Raw genomic sequence first — 23,709 nt, forward strand, 5'->3', positions numbered from 1 at the left:
GGCCCCATAAAACTTGTCATACACTTATGGTTATTTATTACTTAGTTACTTATCACTAACAAATGCTGTGTTTTTGCTTAAAATGCATTCGCTAAACTGTCAGCAGAATGATTATTATATTATGTGTGTCTCGGGGCCCCCCCATTCAGGTATATAGAGCCGCACACTAATACCTAATGTGATGTGTGTGTGTGTGTGTGTGTGTGATGCGGTCAGTGAGTTGATCTGTAACTTAAAGAATGACTCTACACAATAAATGATCATTAAGTGAAGCAACCCTTCCCTGTCAATATACACAGTCCTCTCTGTCAGCGAAGAGACTTTTACACTGGCTGCTTGTTAGCAACACAAATAATATACAGTAGTGGAGTAGAAAGTGCAATATTTACTATAGGGCCCCATGCCTACTTTTGCCTGGGTCCCCAAATCTCTTAAATCCGCCACTGTTTTTGGGCCCCTATCAAGTCGTGGGGCCCTTACAATCTCCTAACCCTCCATATGGCGCCTCTGGTGTGTAGACATTTTAAGTTGTTATTACGTTGTCCGGATATAACACTTGCTGTAGCAAGACTAAATCCTTGTGGTTTTATTTTGAAAGTTTCAACCGGAAACAGTCGTTCTCATTTCCGACGCTTTGAAGCGTTGGCCGCTATTTTGCGGGGAGTAGCCTATTGCTGAGCAACGGAGGGAGAGAGAAGGCCACCGCACTGAACCGCAGCGACGGCACGGCAAGGCTGGGCTCTACACACACCTTCAACAGCGACACACACCGAAACGAAAAGGGTAAGCGAGAACTAAGCTTGACTACATTTTAAAGCGTATTGTTATTTATTTATTATTATTTTTTTTATACCAAGGTAGCCGCTTCATGTCAAGTTTATGGAACAGAAAGAGGCGGTTTTCTGCTGCACATCCTCTGATTTCAGTGGTGATTTGAAATGGTCTGAGGTGTCAAGGCGGAATGTGTAGCCCGTTTCTTTTCAACTATAACAGCTTATTTAAAATCTATGTTTATAATTTAACAATGATGATAAGCGTGGTGACTATCCTGTCATGCAGGCTAACTGGATGGCTACTATTGTGAGCAGCAGCAGCAGCATGACAAGCCTGCCCTGCTCCACCTTTGTAAGCGACACTGGCTCGTTACTTTGCTGGCTTTGTTAAAACACAAACACACACATTTGCCCGTCTACTGTTTCTATACAAGTCAAAACGTCATTATTGACCCACTCTGTCTCAGTCATTTGCATCCTTCTGTCATCACATGAAGGATACCGAGGCAAGATGCACATCAATGACGGCCGGTCACATTGGGCGCTTTGTTTATCTTATGAGAAACAGACTTGCCCCGTGGCCCTCTTTGAGCCTTTCAATTAAACAAATTGTCTGAGGGGTAGATTCTGTCAGTAGGTAGTTGTAGATGCAAAATGTTTCCTGATGCCGGACCCCCACCACTTCTGTGTGGAGGCTTTGTTTTCGTGGGACAGATGTATTTGGCCTACATACATTCGCTCTCTTTGTGTGCAGTTTGATTTTTTTTTGCAGTCATTATCACATGAATGTAAAGCTTTGAGAAATAACCAACAGTTATGCAGGTTAAGATAGTTGTCTTATAAGAAATCACTAAATAAATAAGAAAAAAAATGTTTAATGGTATGAAAACTGAGTGGTGCCATCTGTGCCAAATGTAAATCTGTGCAATTAGCTTTCATTTACTAGGTGTCACACTGTAATGAACTTGGTAGTTTAGTAAATGCTGCTTACAGTTTGTTTTTGTTTTTTTTTTTCAATCTAAACTTATTCTAGGAGTGCTGTGGGGCTTTATATTCCACACCAGTAGGTCTGGTTAGTCTCCTCCTTCCTCAGCTGTAAGAATTCAAATTTCTTTGGGTTTGTGCCATAGAATGTGCAGATAATACCATCCATTCTGGCTTTGCTCCTGTCTTCTCCCTTTTCTCCTGCACTTAGTCGTTGTCGTCCCCCCCCCCCCCCCCCCCTCCTCCCCCCCCCCCCCCCCCCCCCCTCCTGACTGTCCTTCTGTGCAAATCTAGTGGTTGGCAGGCCAGTTTGCTCTACAGGCGGTTGCGTTGTATAAAACTGTGTCAGTATCACAGGGCGGTTGCCGTACTCCTAGAGAGGAAGCAGCAGTAACTTCCTAGCTATACTGCTGCTCAGCATACTTAACTTTGTTTCTAATATACAATTTTGCTCCAAACAGAGACAAAGTGCTCTATTTATTAATATCAGTAACCTCAGCCTATTATGAATTCCTACAATCTCCTAGTTATAAAGGAGCCTTTGTCATCTTTTTTTGCACTTCATTTGTTGTGTTATAAGCTGACTATTATCATTCCACTGGCTGTGAGTTGATATCTTGTTCAGTATTATAGTTTTATAAGATATTCACAGGCCAAAGAGCAGTGCTTAGTAAGGTAATTTGTTTAGCTTCATTCTCTATTCTGCACTATAGTTGGGGTTTCGGGATGTCTTTGGGGACTATTGTCCGGCTATTGTGTGTCATAGGAAGTTTAGGAAGTGAGTTCATTTGACTTTGCTGCTCGGTGAGTTTTATTTGTGGCAGAAAACAACCTGATATGCGAACCGTTTCTATTTCATTCGAGCTGTTTTCTAAAAGTGCCGCAGAAGAAAGCATATGGCTGAAAATAGCAGTGAATCTGGAAACATTAAGAGGGTTATGAGAGTCAGATAACTTTGCCTGCTGACAGTCTTTGTTGTGCGCACGAGTCAGAGAGAAACAAGGGAGGTGAATGGACTAGAAGTCTGTGGTTTTTAAAAAAAAAAAAAAATGGGCGAGACACCACAGATGAACAGAAAACAGAAGATGTAACTGGAATTAATTTACACACTAGATCACCAGCCTCTCCCGTGTTTTGGAACATCAAGGGTGTGCCTGGGATTTTTTTCTGTATTTTACTTCTCAAAATGAAAAATAAAACATCCCAAACCTCACATCTGTGTTGGGGTGTAACCTACTCCCCTTTGAGCTTCCTTTCATACGTGCTTCTTTCCACTATGGATATTGATCTTTATTTGGGCAGTTTCTATTCCCATCATCCCCTCTCGCAGCCACTGATTGTCCTGTTATGCTAGCATTTATATTTTTCCCCCTCCTAAGTGCCAGTGCAGATTTCAGTGAGAGAGAGTTAAGCTATTTTTGTCTGAATGCTGGAGCCATAATCAACATGACAGAGTTGGTCAAATACTAATGTTCCTGTTAAAGGGCCATGGGTCACTCATTATCAACTCCGCAGGAGTCTGGCAGGGCTACAAGAGCACTCAACATAGCAAATGTAGGCATGAGTTTGAGAGTTAATCCTTCATTAAACTAATATGAATTTTAAGTGAGGAATTCAGAAACACATCAGATTTGGTTGTGGGATTGTACAAGATAGGAAGCTAAATGTGTCTAAAAGGAAACTGTCTGACAAATCATTAAGTTAACTAAATGTTATAACTCTAGCATAATATTCTATTTATGCCGGTAGTGTTTTAAGAGATAATTAAAACTGGGGTTTTAATATACCACATTTATATGTTTTGTATTTTTTATGCCCAATTAAGAACATTCCCACCAGAAATGGGTTTTTAAACACAGTTTTCTGAGAAAAGCCATGCACACATCCTTCAGAGTATTAATCGCATGCACAGATAGAAGCTGTGCTGAAGGGCATGTGCCTCATTATTTTTCTTGCACTATTAATTGTCTAACTTTTTTATTTCTTTATGGCTATGAGCCCATTTTTAAAATACTGGCATCACCATACTTTATTCAATTCAATTCAATTCAATTTAAATTGTATTCTTGTAGCACATTTAACACAACCTCTGTTGACCAAAGTGCTGAACACAATTAAAATCAAATTAAAAGTTATATAAATAGTCATGGTATAGACAAAAACTCTTTGGTTTCAAAGAAAGTACTTGGGGACAACAGGTACACAGTAAAAATAAAACACATGTGAAATACAAAAATTAAATCTCAAAACATGTCTATAGACAGGAAAAATAACCTTATTTTCAGTGGAAAGATGTGTTTCTGACTCTAACCCTGCAGATTTCTTCGTATCCATAAAATGTAAATTTCCATATGTAGGTCTGTAGGGCATGCTGAACACGGGGGTCATAGAGCATGTGGTGGATTGATGTCTTCAGGCCAGGGGGGTGCTGGGTGTGTTTTGTAATAACAAAGAAGCAGGCAGGATTAATGCTGGCTAGATGGAGGTGCTTGCTTGCTTGCTTGTTTGTCTTCCTTCGCCAGTCGCCCATGTGATGCGTGTGGCTGCTTTTCTGCACCATATGGTCTTTTCTGCTGCATGGGAGAGTTTTTCACCCACAAGCTGCATATGCTAGCCATGTCAACACACACAAAGCTATACATAGATACACATGCAAGATTCTGCAGACTTGTAGTATTAGACTAACTTAATGATTTCTCATCTATCTCTATGGTGCTGTGATTCTCTTCCAGTATATAAATCCTAGTGTATAGTGTTTTTGTGTAAGGGGTGGGAACCTCTTGTCACCTTGACACTTGATCCAATTACAATCCAGAGGGTTGCGATGCATTGCTATTCTTTGCAATTTGCTTTGCCCTTTGTAAGGTGGGATGAAGCCTTGACATTGCTTGGCAGCAGCAGAGTTTTTTCATCCTTTTCCAGCTTAAAACAAGATTTGCGGTTTCTCATGTTTGTTATGGTTCTTGGATATTTTTGTTAAACTCAACATAAATTTAAGTGCATTCATATACCACTTATTCAGAGCCGTCTACGACTGCATTTTGATGGATTTAGATTTGATTATATCCTTCTGCTTTATGAACTTATAACATATGTACATTTTTATGGCATAAATAATTATCTTCTTTTGGCACTTTTCTTTTGCTATAAGTTTTTAAATGTTCGACATTTCACATTCCCAATTTAGAAAATTATTGTGGTCACAACATGACCCACTTTCAGTCAGATACTGAAGAAAATTGTCACTCTTTCTTGACTGACACTTTCTGTTAAGTGTTGTTTTTAGACATTAAACAAATTCATGAATAAATTATGTAGTTTAGGCTTTTATCTTTTTGCGTGCGTGTGAATTTACCAAATCACATCCCTATTTGGATAAATCCGTCTTTGGCTGTCCTCACCAGAGCAGTGCTTGGAAGCTGAAGAGCATCCTTGGCCGCTATCAAACTTCATTCATTCGCAGAATACTTATGAGTCTTTGACGTTCAAAACACAGACATGTTTGAAATTTTTTAATGGAATTCAAGATTGAAAAAAGCACAAACAATATTCTTTATTTCTCTAACTAAGTCTGCATAAGTTTTTTTTAAGAGACTAAGAGCATTTACCTCTCTGCCATCATTTGTAAAATGAAGGTAAAGTAGGTCAAGTTAATTCAAATGTCAAATGGAATATAAATCTTGCATTTAGTTAACCCTCAAGCAGCAATAGCAAGCTGTATTGCAGATTCCTATGTGGACATGTAAACCATCCATGTAGCATGACCGTTGGCAGAAATAGCTGGTGGTCAGACATGGAAGAACAAGATAAAAGTTCTTGTAGAAATATGGTCAACCAAAGCAGAAGTTTCCCTTCATTAAAAGAATGATCGATTAGCGAGTTTTTTGTTTGTCTTGTCCAAACGGCAACCTCCGGCGGGAAGCCTATGAAGTGAAGCCTATGCAGATGTGCCAAAAAATGCAGTTCCCCCTCATCCACTAGGGGCTCCAAAACAGAGCAAATCCCCATAGAGTCCCGTGTTAAAAAGGCCAACTTCACAGCAGAAACAAACAATGTTTGCAGCCTGGTACAAAAATCCATTTTCAGTTTAATAGGTCAGGTTAACAGCGTGATTTAGCTTTATCCCTCCTACCTTCGTTAGCTGGTTAGCTCAGATAGCTCTTAGCTACACGGAAGTCGGAATTCCATAGATTCCAATCATCCTTCCCGACTCTCACAGCCTCCCCTCTCAGCTCTATCTCTTTGCCCATTTTTGAATTTTCCGGGAGAGACATGATGCTGTCAAGATGGCGACAGTGAAAACCACCCAATGAGCTTCAATTTTTTTTTTTTTTTTTTACAAAACTTTATTGAAACAACAAAAGAATACAAATTATATCTGCAGTAATGATCAAAATAGGTACAATAAGTCAGATAAGACAAACAAGGTTATATACAAATTAGTTGTTAGTACAATTTTATCTCGTCTCGTCTCGTCTTCATGCCGTTTATCCTGGGTCGGGTCACGGGGGCAGCAGCCTAAGCAAGGAAGCCCAGACTTCCCTCTCCCCAGCCACATTTGCCAACTCTGCGGGGGCGATCCCGAGGTGTTCCCAGGCCAACCGAGAGATATAATCCCTCCAGCGTGTCCTGGGTCTTCCCCAGGGTCTCCTCCCAGAGGGACGTGCCCGGAACACCTCACCAGTGAGGCATCCAGGAGGCATCCTAACCAGATGCCCGAACCACCTCAACCGGTTCCTCTCGATGCGGAGGAGCAGTGGCTCTACTCTGAGCCCCTCCCGGATGACTGAGCTCCTCACCCTATCTCTAAGGGAGAGCCCAGCCAACCTGCGGAGGAAACTCATTTCAGCCGCCTGAATATGAGATCTTGTTCTTTTGGTCACGACCCAGAGCTCATGACCATAGGTGAGGGTAGAAACGTAGATCGACTGGTAAATCGAGAGCTTCGCCTTCTGGCTCAGCTCCTTCTTCACCACGACAGACCGGCGCAGAGTCAGCATTACTGCAGACGCCTCACCGACTTCGTGCTCCATCCTTCCCTCACTCGTGAACAAGACCCCGAGATATTTAAACTCCTCCACTTGAGGCAGGACCTGACTCCCGACCCGGAGAGGGCAAACCACCCTATTCCGGCTGAGGACCATGGTCTCAGATTTGGAGGTGCTGAGTTCCCATCCCGGCCGCTTCACACTCGGCAGCGAATCTCTCAAGTGAGAGCTGGAGATCACGACCAGATGAAGCCAACAGGACCACGTCATCTGCAAAAAGCAGGGACCCAATCCTGAGGCCACCAAGCCGGATCCCCTTAACACCTCGGCTGCGCCTAGAAATTTTGTCCATATAAGTCATGAACAGAATCGGTGATAAAGGGCAGCCTTGGCAGAGTCCAACCCTCACCAGAAACGAATCCGACTTACTACTGGCAATGCGGACCAAGCTCTGACACCTGTCGTACAGGGACCGGACAGCTCACACAAGGGGGTCCGGTACCCCATGCTCCCGGAGTACCCCCCACAGGAGCCCCCGGGGGACACGGTTGAACGCCTTCTCCAGGTCCACAAAGCACATGTAGACTGGTTGGGCAAACTCCCATGCCCCCCCCCCAGGACCCCAAAGAGGGTATAGAGCTGGTGTACTGTTCCGCGGCCAGGACAAAAACCGCACTGCTCCTCCTCAATCGGAGATTCGACTATCCGGCGGACCCTCCTCTCCAGGACCCCTGAATAGACCTTACCAGGGAGGCTGAGGAGTGTGATTCCCCTGTAATTGGAACACACCCTCAGGTCCCCCTTCTTAAAAAGGGGGACCACCACCCCAGTCTGCCAATCCAGCGGCACTGCCCCCGATGTCCAGGCGATACTGCAGAGGCGTGTCAGCAAGGACAGCCCCACAGCATCCAGAGCCTTAAGGAACTCCGGGCGGATCTTGTCCACCCCCGGGGCCTTGCCACCAAGGAGCTTTTTGACCACCTCAGCGACTTCAGCCCCAGAAATAGGAGAGTCCACCCCTGAGTTCCCCAGCTCTGCTTCCTCATCGGAAGACGTGTTGGAAGGATTGAGGAGGTCTTCGAAGTACTCCCTCCACCGACCCACAACGTCCCGAGTTGAGGTCAGCAGCTCCCCATCTCCTCTGTACACAGTGTCGATGGAGCACTGCGTCCCCCTCCTGAGCTGCCGGATGGTGGACCAGAATTGCCTCGAAGCCATCCGGAAGTCTTTCTCCATGACCTTGCCGAACTCCTCCCATGCCCGAGTTTTTGCCTTGGTGACAGCTGAAGCCGCATGGCGCTTAGCCTGTCGGTACCCATCAGCTGCTTCCGGAGTCCCACAGGCCAAGAAGGCCCGACAGGACTTCTTCTTCAGCTTGACGGCATCCCTCACTGCTGGTGTCCACCAACGAGTCCTGGGACTGCCGCCACGACAGGCACCAACGACCTTATGGCCACAGCTCCGGCTGGCCGCCTCAGCAATAGAGGCATGGAATACAGCCCATTCTGACTCAATGTCCCCCGCCATACTCGGGACATGGTTGAAGCTCTTTTGAAGGTGGGAGTTTAAGCTCGCTCTGACAGGGGACTCAGCCAGACGTTCCCAGCAGACCCTCACAACATGTTTGGGTCTGCCAGATCCGACTGGCTTCCTCCCTCGCCATCTGGCCAACTGACCACCAGGTGGTGATCAGTTGACAGCTCCGCCCCCCTCTTCACCCGAGTGTCCAAGGCATGTGGCCGCAGGTCTGACGATACGACTACAAAATCGATCATCGAACTACGGCCCAGGGAATCCTGATGCCAGGTGTACATATGGACACTCTGTCCATATGTACACAGGGGGGGTGCCTTCCACTCACTCCTCTCCAGGTCTCACTGTCATTGCCCACGTGAGCATTAAAGTCCCCCAGCAGAACCATGGAGTCCCCAGAAGGAGCACCCTCCAGCACTCCCTCCAAGGTCTCCAGAAAGGGTGGGTACTCTGAACTGCTGTTCGGCGCATAAGCACAGACAACAGTCAGAACCTGTCCCCCCATCCGAAGGCGGAGAGAAACTACCCTTTCATCCACTGGGGTAAACTCCAACGTGCAGGCACCAAGCTGGGGGCCGATGAGAATGCCCACACCTGCTCGGCGCCTCTCACCACGAGCAACTCCAGAGTGGAAGAAAGTCCAGCCCCTCTCGAGGGTACTGGTTCCAGAGCCCAAGCCATGCGTCGAGGTGAGTCCAACTATATCTAGCCGGAACCGCTCAACCTCGCGCTCAAGCTCAGGCTGCTTCCCCACCAGAGAGGTGACATTCCACGTCCCTAGAGCCAGCTTCTGCAGCCGGGGATCGGACCACCAGGGTCCCCGCCCCTTGCTGCCGCCCAGCTCACACTGCACCCGACCCCTATGGCTCCTCCCGCAGATGGTAGGCCCACGGGAGGTGGGGCCCATGTAACCCTTTCGGGCTGAGCCCGACCGGGCCCCATGGGCGAAGGCCCGGCCACCAGACGCTCGCTCTCGTACCCAACCTACAGGCCTGGCTCCAGAGGGGGGTCCTGGTAACCCGTGTCCGGGCAAGGGAACATTTATGCCTAGGTTTGTCGTCATCATAGGGGTTGATGAGCCGTGCTTGGTCTGGTCCCTCCCCTAGACACCTGTTTGCCATGGGTGACCCTACCAGGGGCATAAAGCCCCCGATAACATAGCTGCTAGGATCTTCGGGACGCACAAACCCCTCCACCACGATAAGGTGACGGCTCAGGGAGGGGGCTACAATTTTATGTGACAATAAAATATAAAGTATAAATTATGAAGAGGGGGGATCTACACATTTAAAATATTTTCATAAAAATTGAGAAGCCTCATATTCTTCATATTGTTTTAAAGGAGTTTCAGAGATTTAAAAAGTGAGTTCATTTCTATTTGGAATAACGGAAACAGCAGTTTTTGTTTGAGGAATCTTTGTTTATGAGTACAAAATTTGGCTTGTAATATGAAGTAGTTAACTACATGTTCAAGATGTTTATTGTTGGGGTTTTCATAATAGAGATTGATATGAAAATAATCGAAAATGAAATGAGAATGAATGAGCTTCAATTACGCTCTTCAGAAACCTACGAGTGATGTCACGGAAGCTCTGTCCATTTTTTATATACAGTCTATTGTGTTGTCCTTTCCCTTTGTATTTCTTGATGCAGCGCTGTCTCTGGCAAAGATGGTGAAACAATATTCAAAAGGTCCATTTAGCTTGAGTAAGTAAAAACAAACTTGGGCCAAAGGAATGTTGCAACTTCCAGTTGTACCAAGTTCAGCAGACTATTAGGTATGAATGCACCCTCATCAATTGCTCCGATCTAGTAAACTAACATTTCTAAAGGAGAATTAAATATGTCTCACAACAGTGAAATTGAAAAATTCATATAATTGACAAAATGCTCTGATAAGTGTCTGTTACCTATCATGGAAAAAGCCTAGCTAGTCCTTTTTAAAAATCTCATTTGAAGGGGAACAAAAGCTGCTCTACACTTTCATGTCTGTTTGCAGTGAAGTCACTGGGGACTAAAGAAGCCTTTGTCTATTTGTCCGGAGGTTACTGCTTCATCTTCAGCCTGTTCTCTTGGTTGTTCTGTAAACCCCTCTGGGGTTGTAGACTTCCCTCAAGCTAAAAGACTGATTCAGTGTCCCTTACCTATTATCGACTTCAGTCCGACAAACCTAACTGATTTTATATCAATGTTATTGTAGGAAAAAAAATGAATGTTTGTCTGGCACCACAAGTCTTTCCAAATATCATTTTTTCAATCAAATTGCCTTAATTTCATAACATTCTCCTACCTTTTTCCTGGAAAAGTTGAAAGAAATTGGTTGCTGCTCTTTTCGTTGTCTCTTTAGCCAAGTGTGTTTTTGATCCTAAAGCTACAGTAACCACTGAGTGCTATTTATGTCAGAGCAGTCAGCCTTTGCCGCTGTGGTAAACACTAAATTCATCTCCTCCTGTCAGCCAGAGGAGTCTTCCTTTGAAGAACCAACCAGAGATGGAAATAATTTAGTGCAGCAAACACCTTTTCAAGTCAGTCACCTCGTGGTTTCTCAGTCAGAGAATGTTTTAATGGATGCTGGTTTTACTTGAAATTAATGATGCTGGCATCTTCTGTAAATTCTGTTTTAACTGTATTAAGATTTCTTTTTACATATAAGCAGCAAAATGTAGCCTTATCAGGGCTCTCATAGTAAGACTAACAGGAAATGAGTGTGATGAGACAGTGACTTGTCTCTCTGTGGCTCTCTATCTTTTTCCTTATGTTTTTTCTGACTTTGGCTTGCTAAACAAACGTGTGTCAGTTTCAAGGTGTATGATGTGGTGTGAGTCAGCCGTCCGGGCTGCGATGGTGGGAAGAAGCACTCATCTGATTGTGGAAGAGCAGATGAGTGCTTGTGATGGCTACCCAGCTGTTGCATCATCCCGGGAGACACGCTCCAGCCAGATGCTACGTGGAAAGCTGCAGTCTGTGTTGTAGCAAGAATCATATTAGCTGATGACCGTAAATACTGACGGCACTTCCTTTCTTTGAGCAAGCGATTTTGATTGGCTGGTTTGGAGAGGAGGGGAGAGATTTGAAATGTTGAAGAAAACAGAAGGCTGCTTATATAACTTCATGTTGGACAACAGAATTTCACTGCAAGAGTGATTAGTCAAGGCTGATAAATCTGATTACCCTGCTTGGCATTATATTCACCTCTGTCTATCATTTTTTTCCCCTTATTTTAAACTTAATCATACCAAGAATATCAGACTGAGACTCATTTGTTGTCCCTTTGTTTATTTCAAGATTAATTATGATATAATGTGTGCACGATAAGCTACTACACACATGCTATGGACGCAAAGATGATCGTCCATGACAGGAAGTGTTTAACATACTTCCTGTTTCTCTCTGCTGTCTTCTTCATACAAAGAATTTAGTCATCTTGGAATAATCCTGCCCTTTCACTCCCTGTTTCTGTATGCCTGTGTGTGTGTGTGTGTGTGTGTGTGTGTGTGTGTGTGTGTGTGTGTGTGTGTGTGTGTGTGTGTGTGTGTGTGTGTGTGTGTGTGTGAGTGTGTGGGGAGACACTATTGGAGCAGCTCAGCGGGTCGGAAGATTCCTGCCAAATACATGCAGTCACTGTTTTTCCTGATTAGCCTCGTCAAGAATGTTGCTGAAGGAGCAGAATGAATCATAACTCTAAAATACATATTTGTGCAACTATCTAAACTATTGAAATGTATAATATGTACTAATACAGTTTGATTGGGAACTATTTGATATTAATACTGTAAGAAGGTAATGGAGAGCAGACACTTTTGCATCTCCTTCATCAGGCCTACCGCCGCATTCCTCCATCTGTGCCACGTCTTTCATGTGTCATAGTGAGGAGTTCTTTTAATGGAACCATAAAGGCTGGTATGCAGCGTTTCCATGCTGGTCGACCACAGTCCTGTTAACCTTGCATTCTGCATGTGAGTGTGCAGAGGTTGTTTAGTTGGTTAGCTTTTTGATGCTTTGGTTACAGTCGGGAGGGAAACCGCACATAATCGTAGTCTAATGCCAGTGCTGTAGCTGTAAGACTAATGAAATGTTCCAGCATGGCATCTAAACACAGTATGTCTTCCATATTTGTGCCATCTATCTACTACAAAATGCTGTCATGCTGCTGTTTTGCTATTTATTAGTGAAACTATATTGTATCACCTCTCAACAATTAAACCAAGCGTGAATTTGTCAACTGGAATCAGGATGTTTTCAGCTGCATAGATTTTAAAGAAATTTAATTTATCTTCATTCTTCCCTCTGTATTCTTCCCATCAGATTTATTTACATTATTATAAAGGTTTTTTTTTTTTTTTTTTTTTTTAACTTTGACGCAAGCAGAAATTTACTTTGACTATTAACTTACTGTCATTTGTTGAGCTAATAATAAACTTTATACTAGTTTGGCCTGTTTTAATCAACCATATGCATTGAAGAGATTCTGTGTAACTTCAATATGAATAATTTGTTCCATCAAATCATTTATATTAAAAGTACTAAGCAGATTCTTCTCACAGCATATAGAATTTTTGATTTCCAAGTGAGAAGTTGGGGTGAAACACTGTTCTGTTTTACATTAGAGACAGCTGTTGATATAGTCATGTTCCCAACCGTGTCATGAGAGGAAATGAGGTGTGCAGCTGATTAAAACTTTACTCAAGGGATTACTGAGTTGATATACTAAGTACTTCTGAGGTCAAGTGAGCAACGGCTAAACTCAATAATCTTTAATTCCCACTCTGATGGGCTTTTTCTTGGCACTTTCTACACACGACAGAGAGCTTCTGTTATTTTAATGCCACTTGAAAAGCTTTGAAAAGTACATTTCATTTAAAATAAAAGATTATGCAAAGTATTAGGTGTTTAAACCTCTTATGAATTTAAATATTAAGGTGTAACCAAATGAAGCACGCTTTATAACTGAGACAACAGCCTTTCCATTTCACTCTGAGAGTTTGCTGCTAAACCTTGTGACAGCATGAAAAATGAAATTATGAAAGGCACTTAAGTTGCTGTATTTTACACCCAGTTGCTCAGACAGCAGCAGTTCAACCAGTCACTCAACTCTAATTCATTAAACCAAATTTCTTGTGTCCTTTGTTAGCAGTCCGTCTGACAGCAGTCACATCAGTCACCTGCGGCTGGTTAGATGTGCTTATTGTTCTTCCTCCAGGCCTGGACACATAGAAAGTCAGAACATTTTGCTGTGACCTCCTTTCCAGCCCATCCGAAAGGGAGTGGTGGTGGAGGGGAGGGAGGCAGGAGGGAAAATAAACGTCTTGATGGGTCGGCTAGCCAACATTCCTACATCACTTCCTCTTCTAACATCTGGCATTCATCAGAACCGGCAGAGAGAAAGAGAGGATGTATCTTAGTGACTCGCTTGGTTTTCCTTTTCAGGCGTAGACAGTGGTATCAAGTTGCAGGACCGCCCACTCAAACTGATTCCCCCCCACAAAAAACAAAACAAAGCAAGGGGGAGGGTTTTGTGTCTGTATGTCTGTACCAGTGTTTACATTTTGCCAGAGAGTCTACTCTACTCTTTGGATATTTTTTTGTCTGTACATTTTTGTTGTAATTGTGCTTGAATTTCCCCTTGGGGATAAATAAAGTATTATTGATTGACTGATTAAGAATAACAAAATTTTTTCATGTTTTCCAGGATGGCCTAGGTGTGTTGTGCTGTCAGTGGTCTATCACCTGTGAGCTATCTGGGCCAGAGGTGTGTATAATTCACTCAAATAGTTTAACTTTCCAATATTTAAAACGGTTTTCTGAATACATCACTTGAATATATTCCAGTTTCCAGCTAGTCCAACCCTGGGCAAAATAAATTAAATAAAGATATTATAACAAAATAAGTATTGTTTTTGGTATCTAGAAGTTTGTACTTTTTTTCTCACTATTATTATTTATAGTCTCCTTCTGCTAATTGGATTACTCTTAACATGAGACATAAGTAGCATTTAGATATGAACAAAGCCACAAGATGAAATCAATAATGTTTTGAATTTAATAAGTGAGATTAAACCATCTGTATGTGTTGAGCTAAACATTATGTTCACTTTTGTCTCAGAGGCTGCAGCAGAGTGTAGAGATGAGTTTGACCTCTTGGTTCCTGGTAAGCAGCGGGGGTACTCGCCACCGACTCCCCCGGGAAATGATCTTTGTTGGCCGTGATGACTGCGAGCTAATGCTACAGGTAAGGACTTTACTTCACACACCACCTCTTCACAGACAGCAGCCACCATGAAGAAGGCCAGAACAAATAAAAGTAAAGACGTCTGTGAAGTATTCAGTTGTGACTATTAAGATAATAGGATTAGTGGTGAACACAGAGAATTCCTCTCATCCCCAGACTTGCTTGAAAACTTTTTTTCTTTTTTTTTTTTTAGTTAATAAGACATCTGTAGTAAGAAAGCTACAAAACAACTTCATTGTTCCTATTTGGGATTTTGCAGCAGTAGACCATGCTTTTATATCACCATGTTGGTGTGTGTCTTTGCAGCTGTGCATGCATCCAGAGGGACCACGTGTACACTCATGTGTACCTCATGTCACCATACTATAAATAGAAAGTGGGGCAGATACCTCTTGAGTTAGATCTTATCTGACTGAGTCAGTTATTGTGGACAGTAGCCGCATCCATGGTTGCAGTACTGGCATTATTATGAAGCAAGTTTTTACCAGTACCAGTGACTGAAAGTCCGATTGTCAAAGACACTTACACATTTTTCTGTACACTATTCTCCATAGTACAGACAAACCCTTGCTTAATGTTAGATTCTGTTTACTGTGAAACACTTCTATAAGTTTTTATTTATTTTATACACATATAGATGAAAATGTTCCCTGAAGCATCAAAGCCTGAGTGTCATTTTGTCATAGGTTGCCTTTTTATAACTTTTAGAAATGCTCATAATGATGCCAATTTGAAGAAACACAGTAAAGAGAAGTTTTAATCTTTTAGCCTGGCATAACTTTGTAATGCACATTATTTACATGCAACACATAGAAAAAAAAGGTTTGAATCGTTATTTTTATGTCAAATCCTGTAGTTTCTGTTTAAGCCATCAAGACTTAATATCAGTGATGATACACACACACTTAAAACTTTATGTGGTCTTCCTTGAAACATAGTGATGTTGCTTCTGGTCAGTTTCTGCAGCTGTCACAGACTTCTAAATGTTCAAATATCTATGATCTTTTAATCTGGACTAAAAAATTCCTCTTGATTTACCTATGCATCTAACACACAGCCGCATTGTATCTAAAGTTGACCGCATTGCCCCTTTAATGGGTTGATTTCTAAGTTTTACTAGTTTCCTGACTGGTCCCGTTCTTTGAAGACTTTAAGCTAATAAGAGTCATTAGAGTTGTAAAATATCTGCTTCTTTGTTTCAAAGAAGCAGATATTCAAACACATGCCCTAATATGTTTCCAATGACCCGAAGGTTTACTGCTCTTGTGCGTGTGTGGGTTCTTGTCTTCCTATCCTTGTGATATCTTTGGAATGACAAGGGAAATCTTACAAATCAGGGACTTTTTTTTGGCTGTGCACAGTTGTGTGTTGGCAAAGCAGCTTACAGTTGTCCCCCATGTGACTGCTTCAACCAGCCAAGGCCTCATCACATGGCTAAACATTAAAGGCTGCTGTGTCATGCACCAAATAAAACACAAACACACACACACACATACTCAGAGACAACATATCAAACCCTAAATGTATTTATTAGAAAATTATCCAACAATTACTGGTATTGAAGTTATACAAGGGTGTCTGTATTATGTTAAAAGATTGTTGCTTTATGTATTAAGTGAAAAAGGGAATGACTTTATTAAAAAAAAAAGGAACCTAGTGTTTGTGATTTCAACCTGAGTCATGTGTACATTTTCCTTCCAGGTAGAAATAAGATATAAGCTGAATTAACTCTGTGTTACCTGCTAGCTGTATTTGTATGGAAAATGTTTCTGTATTTAGTTTGATGAATCTTGCTTTTAGTTTTCTTGCGCTTCTCCATACATCTATATTCTCCCTTTGTTCTCAACACGTTATGTCTGTCAGCAATATATCTGCTAAGCAGCATGAAGCTCATCTCCTGCAGTTGGAAGTGTAAGAGGCAGCTCAGCCGATTTCTACCCTGTTTGATCTAAACTAATCTCAGTAATGTAATCTGTTCTACTGTTTGCTCTCTGGAGTTGCTTCCCGTACCATCTTAACGTTTTTTGGTTCAACATGAGTGTGCTTCTTTTAAACAAGGAGGGATTGAGTTATAGGAAAGGGTCATATGAATACTGAATGGAGGTTCACTTCCCAGAACTGATATTAACTAACTTCAACTTAAACCACGAAATGTCAGCAGCAGATGTTTCAGCAATAAAATTAGGATCACGTATCATTAAACTCCTTTTTGATTTTGGATTTTGGCATTAATTTCTGATTGTGGTGTCATGCTAGTTCCACCAAATATGTCTGTGTCAGACTTCCAGTGTTTGTTGTGAAGACAGTTTATCATTGGAATAGCTGATGGAAACATGTCTGAAGGCTCTTTAATATAATTACTGTACCACCAGTATTTATTCTTCCAATGTCCTCCTTTGTCTGCTTGTAGTGTTTGTGTTGTTAGTGTACATCTGTGGATGAATGTGAAGGTGACTGTATAAAGTTAACAATATCAGAGCTTCTGAAATGCCTCCTAATATGCTTGATGTTGATATGACAATGGATAATAAGTATGTAGGAACGCTGAGATTTACCTTCAAAGTTACATTCTTGACATTGTGTGCTAATATATCTTCAAACAGTTTGCTTCAGTCACATACAGCCCTCTAATGGTTTGCTAAGGAAACAATCCCAGTTCTGCAGTGGACAATCATTGTCTCTATGTCTCTGGCATTAATATGTTTCCATATGAGCAAATGGGGGAAGTTTTAAATGAAAAATGTAACTTGTATGAGTGGCGTCTCTGGGTTAATGGATCATTTTTGTGCGTTTTTGTTTGAAGTCTCGCAGCGTGGACAAGCAGCATGCAGTCATCAACTATGAAGCTGGGACTGATGAACACAAGGTCAAGGACCTAGGCAGCCTGAATGGGGTAAGTACATACCTACATCAATGGCAAACAGAGAAGTGGGGAAAAAAAACAGGAGAGAATGGAGACAAGACAGACTAAAAAAGCACTCGAAGAGCACAAACCTCCGACAAGGTCCACAGTTCTAAAAAAAAATTCCTGGATCCAAATGGTGATCCGGATCTCCACCAAAATTAAATCAGTTCTTCCCTTTCACATTTCCAACAACTCATGAAAAATTTCATGAAAATCCATCCATGACTTTTTAAGTTATCTTGAACACAAACAGACAGATAAATGCCAGTAAAAACATAACCTCCTTGGCGGAGGTAAAGATAATAACTACTAGAAATTATAGGAATGATGATCAAGCAGGAACAGAATGATTTTAGTCAGCTGAAGAAAGAAGAGTTGGACTGAGTGAGAAGTACATTCATATGAAAATACACAGTAAAATAGCAAAATCCAGAGAAATAAGACACTTAAAACAACAAAGGCATGAATAAAATTAGGTTCTAACAGTTGAAGTTAAACAACCTGCAGAGTCAGTAGTACTCTATATTTCTGCTTCCAATCAATGTCTTTGTCAATACATTAAACTTTTATCAGACCTCAGGATGATTGATATATAAGCCTGATTATATTTGCATATAAGTCACCACCTGAAAGCAAATCCTTAAATCTCTTGAAAAGGTCAATTTCCCCCAGTCCCCAATCTTTGGACATGTGTCTTCCTAAAGATTTTACCGTAAGACTGCATTCATTTCTTTTCATGAGCACATAATAAAGGTAATGGCCTCATAGAAGAGAGAGACACGGTGGATCTAATGAATTTGAGGCGCAGCATTAATCAACTGACTGAAAGTGAGGTTACATTCTCATTGGAGAATTGTAAATGCTGCCGATAGTAAATAGTCATCTGATGGTCATATTTTACTGATTATGTTAGGAAAAAAATCACCGTGTAATCTTTGTTCAGTTCTCATCCCTCATTTACCGTATAAAACTCCTAAATTGCACAGCCAACAGGAATTAATGCCACAGTGGGAAACCTTTGTCTTCCCCCTATGGCAGAAAGATTAATATAGTACGCCCTGATTTTTAAACTCCTTTAGCAGTTTCTGACATGCAACAGATGCTTTAAAAGTTTCCACTCTAATTTAGATCAGACTGTTAAATACATTTGCATAATACATTTGCCTCCTAGCTCAGTAATGCCCTTTGACTGGAAAGTGTGTTTTAAAGAAACATGAGTTAAAATGAAGAGTTTGGGCAAAAATATCACAAGAAGTGCTGCAAGAATGTAAATTGGGTGAAGACAATATAATTCTTTTAGCATCAAAGCGTGCAAATACATTTAAGTGCAAATGACCTCATTAAAGGCTTTTTAAAGGAATTCAGAGAAACGTTGTAAGACTGAAGCTGAAGCAGATAAAGCTGTTTTGGCAGCTGCTAGAAAAACCTCATTTGCTACTAGGGCTGTGACAATATGCTTTTGTCCCAATTCGATTCGGTTCCGATGTTTTGGGTACCGATTCGATTTAAATTGCAATTCTCACAGTTCTTCGATATAACAGATTTTTTTAGATTAATAACAAAAAAAATGCATAAAACTTTTTTTTTTTGCTCGTCATTTTTCTTGATTTTAATTAGGAAAAAACAACACACCAGCTAGACCATCATTCTGCTGCTACAATGCTCAAGAAGACAAGTAAAAAGATCAATAAAAACAATAAAAATGACAACAAATTTATAATGGATTACTTTTATTTATTTGAAAAAAAAAAAGATTTTTAACAAAAAAATTGATTTTAAAATTGTGAAGCAAAAAATCCTGAAACTGGTACTTATCATGTAGTTTTTACAAGTTACGACTGAAGAGACAAGAAGCAGGGAGCTAACTTTGTTTATTTCCGGTATACATCATACGTCATGTGCACCCCCAAACAGAACCCTTCCCAACCTGTGAGGACGTGTTTCATGTAAATCTTCATTCGGAATCATTATTTTCATGTAAACTCATAGGAGAATATGTTCATTCCGAATGATTAATTAAAAAAAAAAGAAAAACATCATGTAACCGTAGCCATTGATACTAAATCCAAACATACATTTACCATTTTAAAAGTAATTTTTTTTTATCTTTGAGGAACTTGAAATTCAGTTAAGCTTGTTACTGTTGCCACATGGCATTAGTCGTGCATCGGGATTGGTGCTCAGTCACAGCCCAACAGATTAGATGCCTGGACATCCTCGCCAGTTCTCAGACAGGAAGCCAGAGTCACTTCCTGCTGTGTCATTAACCATCCGGCTTCTTTGGCTGGATTCAGAGGAAGTTTTCTGCTGCTGAGTCAGTGGGTATGCAGAGGTTTACCACAGCAGGAACTGTAAAGTTTTGGACAGTGTCGCCATTTGCTGCCTCACCGAAGCCATTTCACTGCTGTTTTTGTTGGGCTGTTGTGATTTCATCTCACTTGAGAGAAGGCAGGAATGTTTTATTACAACAGCAGTGCAAGTGTGATAAAATTTCATTTGGAGCTCAGCGAAACCTGATCTGCCCCAGAGCTGCAGAGTAGAAGGATGAGTGAATAGGACGAATGGGTGTGAGAGAGGGCAAGGGTGGAAACTGAAACAAATAAAACAGAGAAGGGCATGTTTTTGTTGTACTGAGGTCTTTAATCCTGACTAACTTGAATTCCACTTTTGGACCAGGTTGTAATCTAGCATGGTTAGTTTATCTTTACTCATGTTTATACGGACAAGTTTTATTTCAGCTGTAATAAAAAATGTTAACTGTTTGGATTTCCAGAAAATTAGTCTGCATATATTTTGTTGCTTTCTTTCCCTAGGCTTCTTATTTTGCATTAGCACTACTTGTATAAAGTTGTAATGAACTGAACAGTATGGGAATAAATTAGATTATAATGAAAATTGGACTGAATTAAATTTTTTATTTTTGTTCTGAGATTACATAACTCTTGTTGTAATGATTGATGCTATATGACTTAAACTTTAAATTTTATTTATTGTGATTTTATACTTTTCTCTTCACTCTGCAGACCTTTGTAAATGATGTACGCATCCAGGAGCAAATGTACATTACACTGAAGTTGGAGGACAAGCTGAGGTTTGGATATGATATCCTTTCAGCCTTCACACATCCGGTGAACTCATCGTTCTGATGACTTAATGAGGACCTGCTCTGATTCTTAATAAGATGCCAAAGTTTTATTATGCACCAAATGAACACAGCAGGATTTTCTTTAACCTCTTTTTGCTATACATACCAATCTGTTCACGGTGGTGAGAGGAGAGCTCACTGTGCCCGAGGAGGCTCTAAAGGTGGGAATGTAACCTGTGCTCTGAAATCTGTCATTGTAAATGATATTTTATTATCTACATCTCTACTCATCCCTCTACATTTCCCTTTAGCACGAAAAGTTCACCAGCGGCCTGCAGCTCAGCAAGAAGCCGTCCAGTAATGAAACAACTCCCAACACAACCACAAGCAAATCTCCCACTAAGACCCCAACAAAGACACTAAAGTCCCCCAACAGCAGCAGCACAAAGTCAGGGGAGAACAGAGTGATGGACGGGGTCTGCTCCTCCAAAGAGCTGTCAGCTAAACCTGTGGACTCTCACAAAACAGAGGACAGGATGGGAGGTGAGGTACAGAGCAAAGGGAGAATGTGGCAGAATGATTAATATACATTAACAGCTGTGGCCTCATGTTTTTTTTTTTTTGTAGCACAATTTTTTCATCTAATCTTACCAGTCCTTTGTAGCAGAACCAACACTAAGACAGGACATAATAATTGTTGGTTTTTAGGTCAGACCAGCAGGGGGTGGATGTGGTCACAAGGAGAGAACTGTAACTACCATACTAACATGGAATTACCATTTTATCATAAAAGCAGTCAAGGTCTGAAGCTGGCCCTAATAACTGACATCACTGGCTTGGCCGTGGTAGTAGTAGTAGTAGTAGTAGGGATCCTGCTAAATCTCCAGATGTTGAAACAAGGTCACATGGCCTTGTTTCAGTGTTTTTACATAGATTAATCCATAATAAGGTCAGAGTGACTGCATCTGAGTAAAACAAACAGACAAAAAGGTGATGTTTTCACAATTTAAATAATAGAAGAAATAATTGCACTTTTATACATGTGTACATTTAGCATCAGTGCATCCATCTGCATATTCCCCCATCTGACACTCATTTGTGTAACCTTACAGTGTTACTCCTGTAATACCAGGTTTTACCCTGATATTATACCTCCTAGTAAGCATATGTAGAGTTTTATATAGGAGGACACTACGTACTGTATGTATTTTGGAACAGACACATCTGTAATTATCTTGATATACTGTGATTAAATTCACACAGCTAAATATTAGAGGTGCTAAAAGAAAAATAAAAGGCAAAATACGAAAGAGAAGAAAGAAATAAACGCTGGATGGATTAAGTGGCTCATTTCTGCTGTGAGAGGCAACATGCTGAAGATCTAAATCCACCGAAGAACCTTTGTGTTATAACCCTGTATCAACTGTGTTTCTTCTTACTTCTTTACTCTTCTTTAGCACGTTGATGTTTGTCCCATGTCAGTTTTCATGCTAAAAGGAACAGAGAGGCCAGCGTAAAGTCCCTCTCTCACTTACACTGCTTGTGTTCCAGAGAGGAAGAGTGAAAAATAGAGCATGACAATTTCAAAAATAGGTCACACGTCTGAGATTTACCAAGAAGGGAATTAATGCCGAATGGCTTCGTACACAAACAGTATGGTTCACTTTGTGGCAGCATGATTGGGTGAACTTTAGAAGAAAAGTTCACTGTTCAGTCCAGAATGAACACTTTACAGACCAGAGTGGAGTGAAAAGTGCACCTCCTACACATCATTGTTGAAATGTTTCTGTGTTTGCATCTGTGCCAGGTGATGTTACAGCATTGCCTCGTGGGACCCCTCTGTACGGCCAACCATCCTGGTGGGGGGATGGAGATGCAGATGATGAAAATTCCTTCAAACAGGAAACCAAGTCATCCTCTTCAAAAAAACATGACAGCTCGGTTTCAGGTAAGAAGATGTAAAACTTTTCAGCAGTTTTATTACTCTATACAGAATTAAAATTTTGATAATACATTTAATGTAAAACAAAATGTTAATTCAGCTGTGCTTTGTTTACATTCTGACCACATTTATTACAGACTGTTGAAGCCTCTCGCTTGATCTTAAACATAAAAATACATTTGTTTAGCATGGACTATCTCATTTTTATTGTTAACCTTTTAATACTTGGCCCATTTAGATGGAGAATATGGAAGCTGGTGGTATTTCCATTTTTTTTTTTTATCCATCCAGTAACATTTAATATGAATGAGATTATACAAAACTGCAAATCTGATATTTATCATTGATGTTTGCATCGTCTTTGTTAGTAAAAGTGGATCTTCACTGCTTGTATCAACAGAATAGATGTCCAAATGGAATCAGCAGCATTGTTCCACAGCTGTCATGTTTAAAAGGACATTTTTCAGCTCTTTTTTTGTTTACCAGCCAATTGTAAAATAAATTTGATGCTAAATGTCTTCCAATGTCTATCAATTATCTATACTCATCCTTTACTGGTGTTTAGCATATTGTAACACCATAAACAACTGGAATGCCATTTTACCAGTAGAAAAATCACGCTTTACCAGTTGAATCGTTCCTTACAAAGTGCAGTATGTCAATTATCACATAAGGCTTGGTTTATTTGCTTATTTATGTATTTTTATATGTTCACACAAATATGCAAATTGACAGCTAGACTGTGCACATTGTTAAGAATGTACATCCAAGAGCAAACAAAGACTGTTCAGTCTGTTTGTTTACAATATGTGTATGTGTGTGTGTGTATAGTGACCAATGGACTTGGGGGTGGGGTCCTGTTAAGTCACAGAGGATAGTAACAGGATTAGAGGGTATACCAATAGTGAAACAGCTCAGTGAAGGAAAAATCAGTCTGTGCCAGGCGGGTTTAGAGGACCGATGTGGTCAAAAGGAGAGGGGGGGGTTGGGGGTTAATTATATACAGGCACTGTATCACACTGAAGCGTCCTCAAATCTCTCACCACATCTGGATGGGTAGTCTGTTAAAGGACGACTTTGTCTTTCAGCTCTTGAGTCGGTGAGAGAGTGTGTCTCTATGCGCATTGTTTTGTTGATCTTTTGCAAGGTATTTTTCTGTTGGAGTGAGATTTGAAAAGACTCGGAGTAAATCTTTCACCGTGCAACAGTGATTTGGAAGCCCAAAAGCTTTTCAAAGATTCAGGCAAATGGGACTGACTCCTTCAGTCAT

The 23,709-nt window shown here is 41.1% G+C and overlaps 1 protein-coding gene across 7 annotated transcripts in view; it reads left to right on the top strand.

The window, feature by feature from the left end:
* The first annotated feature begins 682 nt into the window (after positions 1 to 682).
* cep170aa (centrosomal protein 170Aa) overlaps positions 683 to 23,709 on the top strand; it is a 45,722-nt gene continuing 22,695 nt past the window's right edge. For all 7 annotated transcript variants that reach the window (XM_079248462.1, XM_079248465.1, XM_079248463.1 and 4 more), the window contains exons 1-8: positions 683 to 783; positions 13,968 to 14,027; positions 14,382 to 14,507; positions 17,311 to 17,400; positions 20,436 to 20,514; positions 20,660 to 20,718; positions 20,809 to 21,040; positions 22,305 to 22,445. In XM_079248462.1, the coding sequence (XP_079104588.1) occupies positions 14,403 to 14,507; positions 17,311 to 17,400; positions 20,436 to 20,514; positions 20,660 to 20,718; positions 20,809 to 21,040; positions 22,305 to 22,445 (706 nt within the window). In that variant the 5' untranslated portion in view covers positions 683 to 783; positions 13,968 to 14,027; positions 14,382 to 14,402. The remainder of the gene's footprint in view (positions 784 to 13,967; positions 14,028 to 14,381; positions 14,508 to 17,310; positions 17,401 to 20,435; positions 20,515 to 20,659; positions 20,719 to 20,808; positions 21,041 to 22,304; positions 22,446 to 23,709) is intronic.

This window comes from Telmatherina bonti (assembly GCF_933228915.1).
Source record: "Telmatherina bonti genome assembly, chromosome: 11".
Taxonomy (NCBI): domain Eukaryota; kingdom Metazoa; phylum Chordata; class Actinopteri; order Atheriniformes; family Telmatherinidae; genus Telmatherina; species Telmatherina bonti.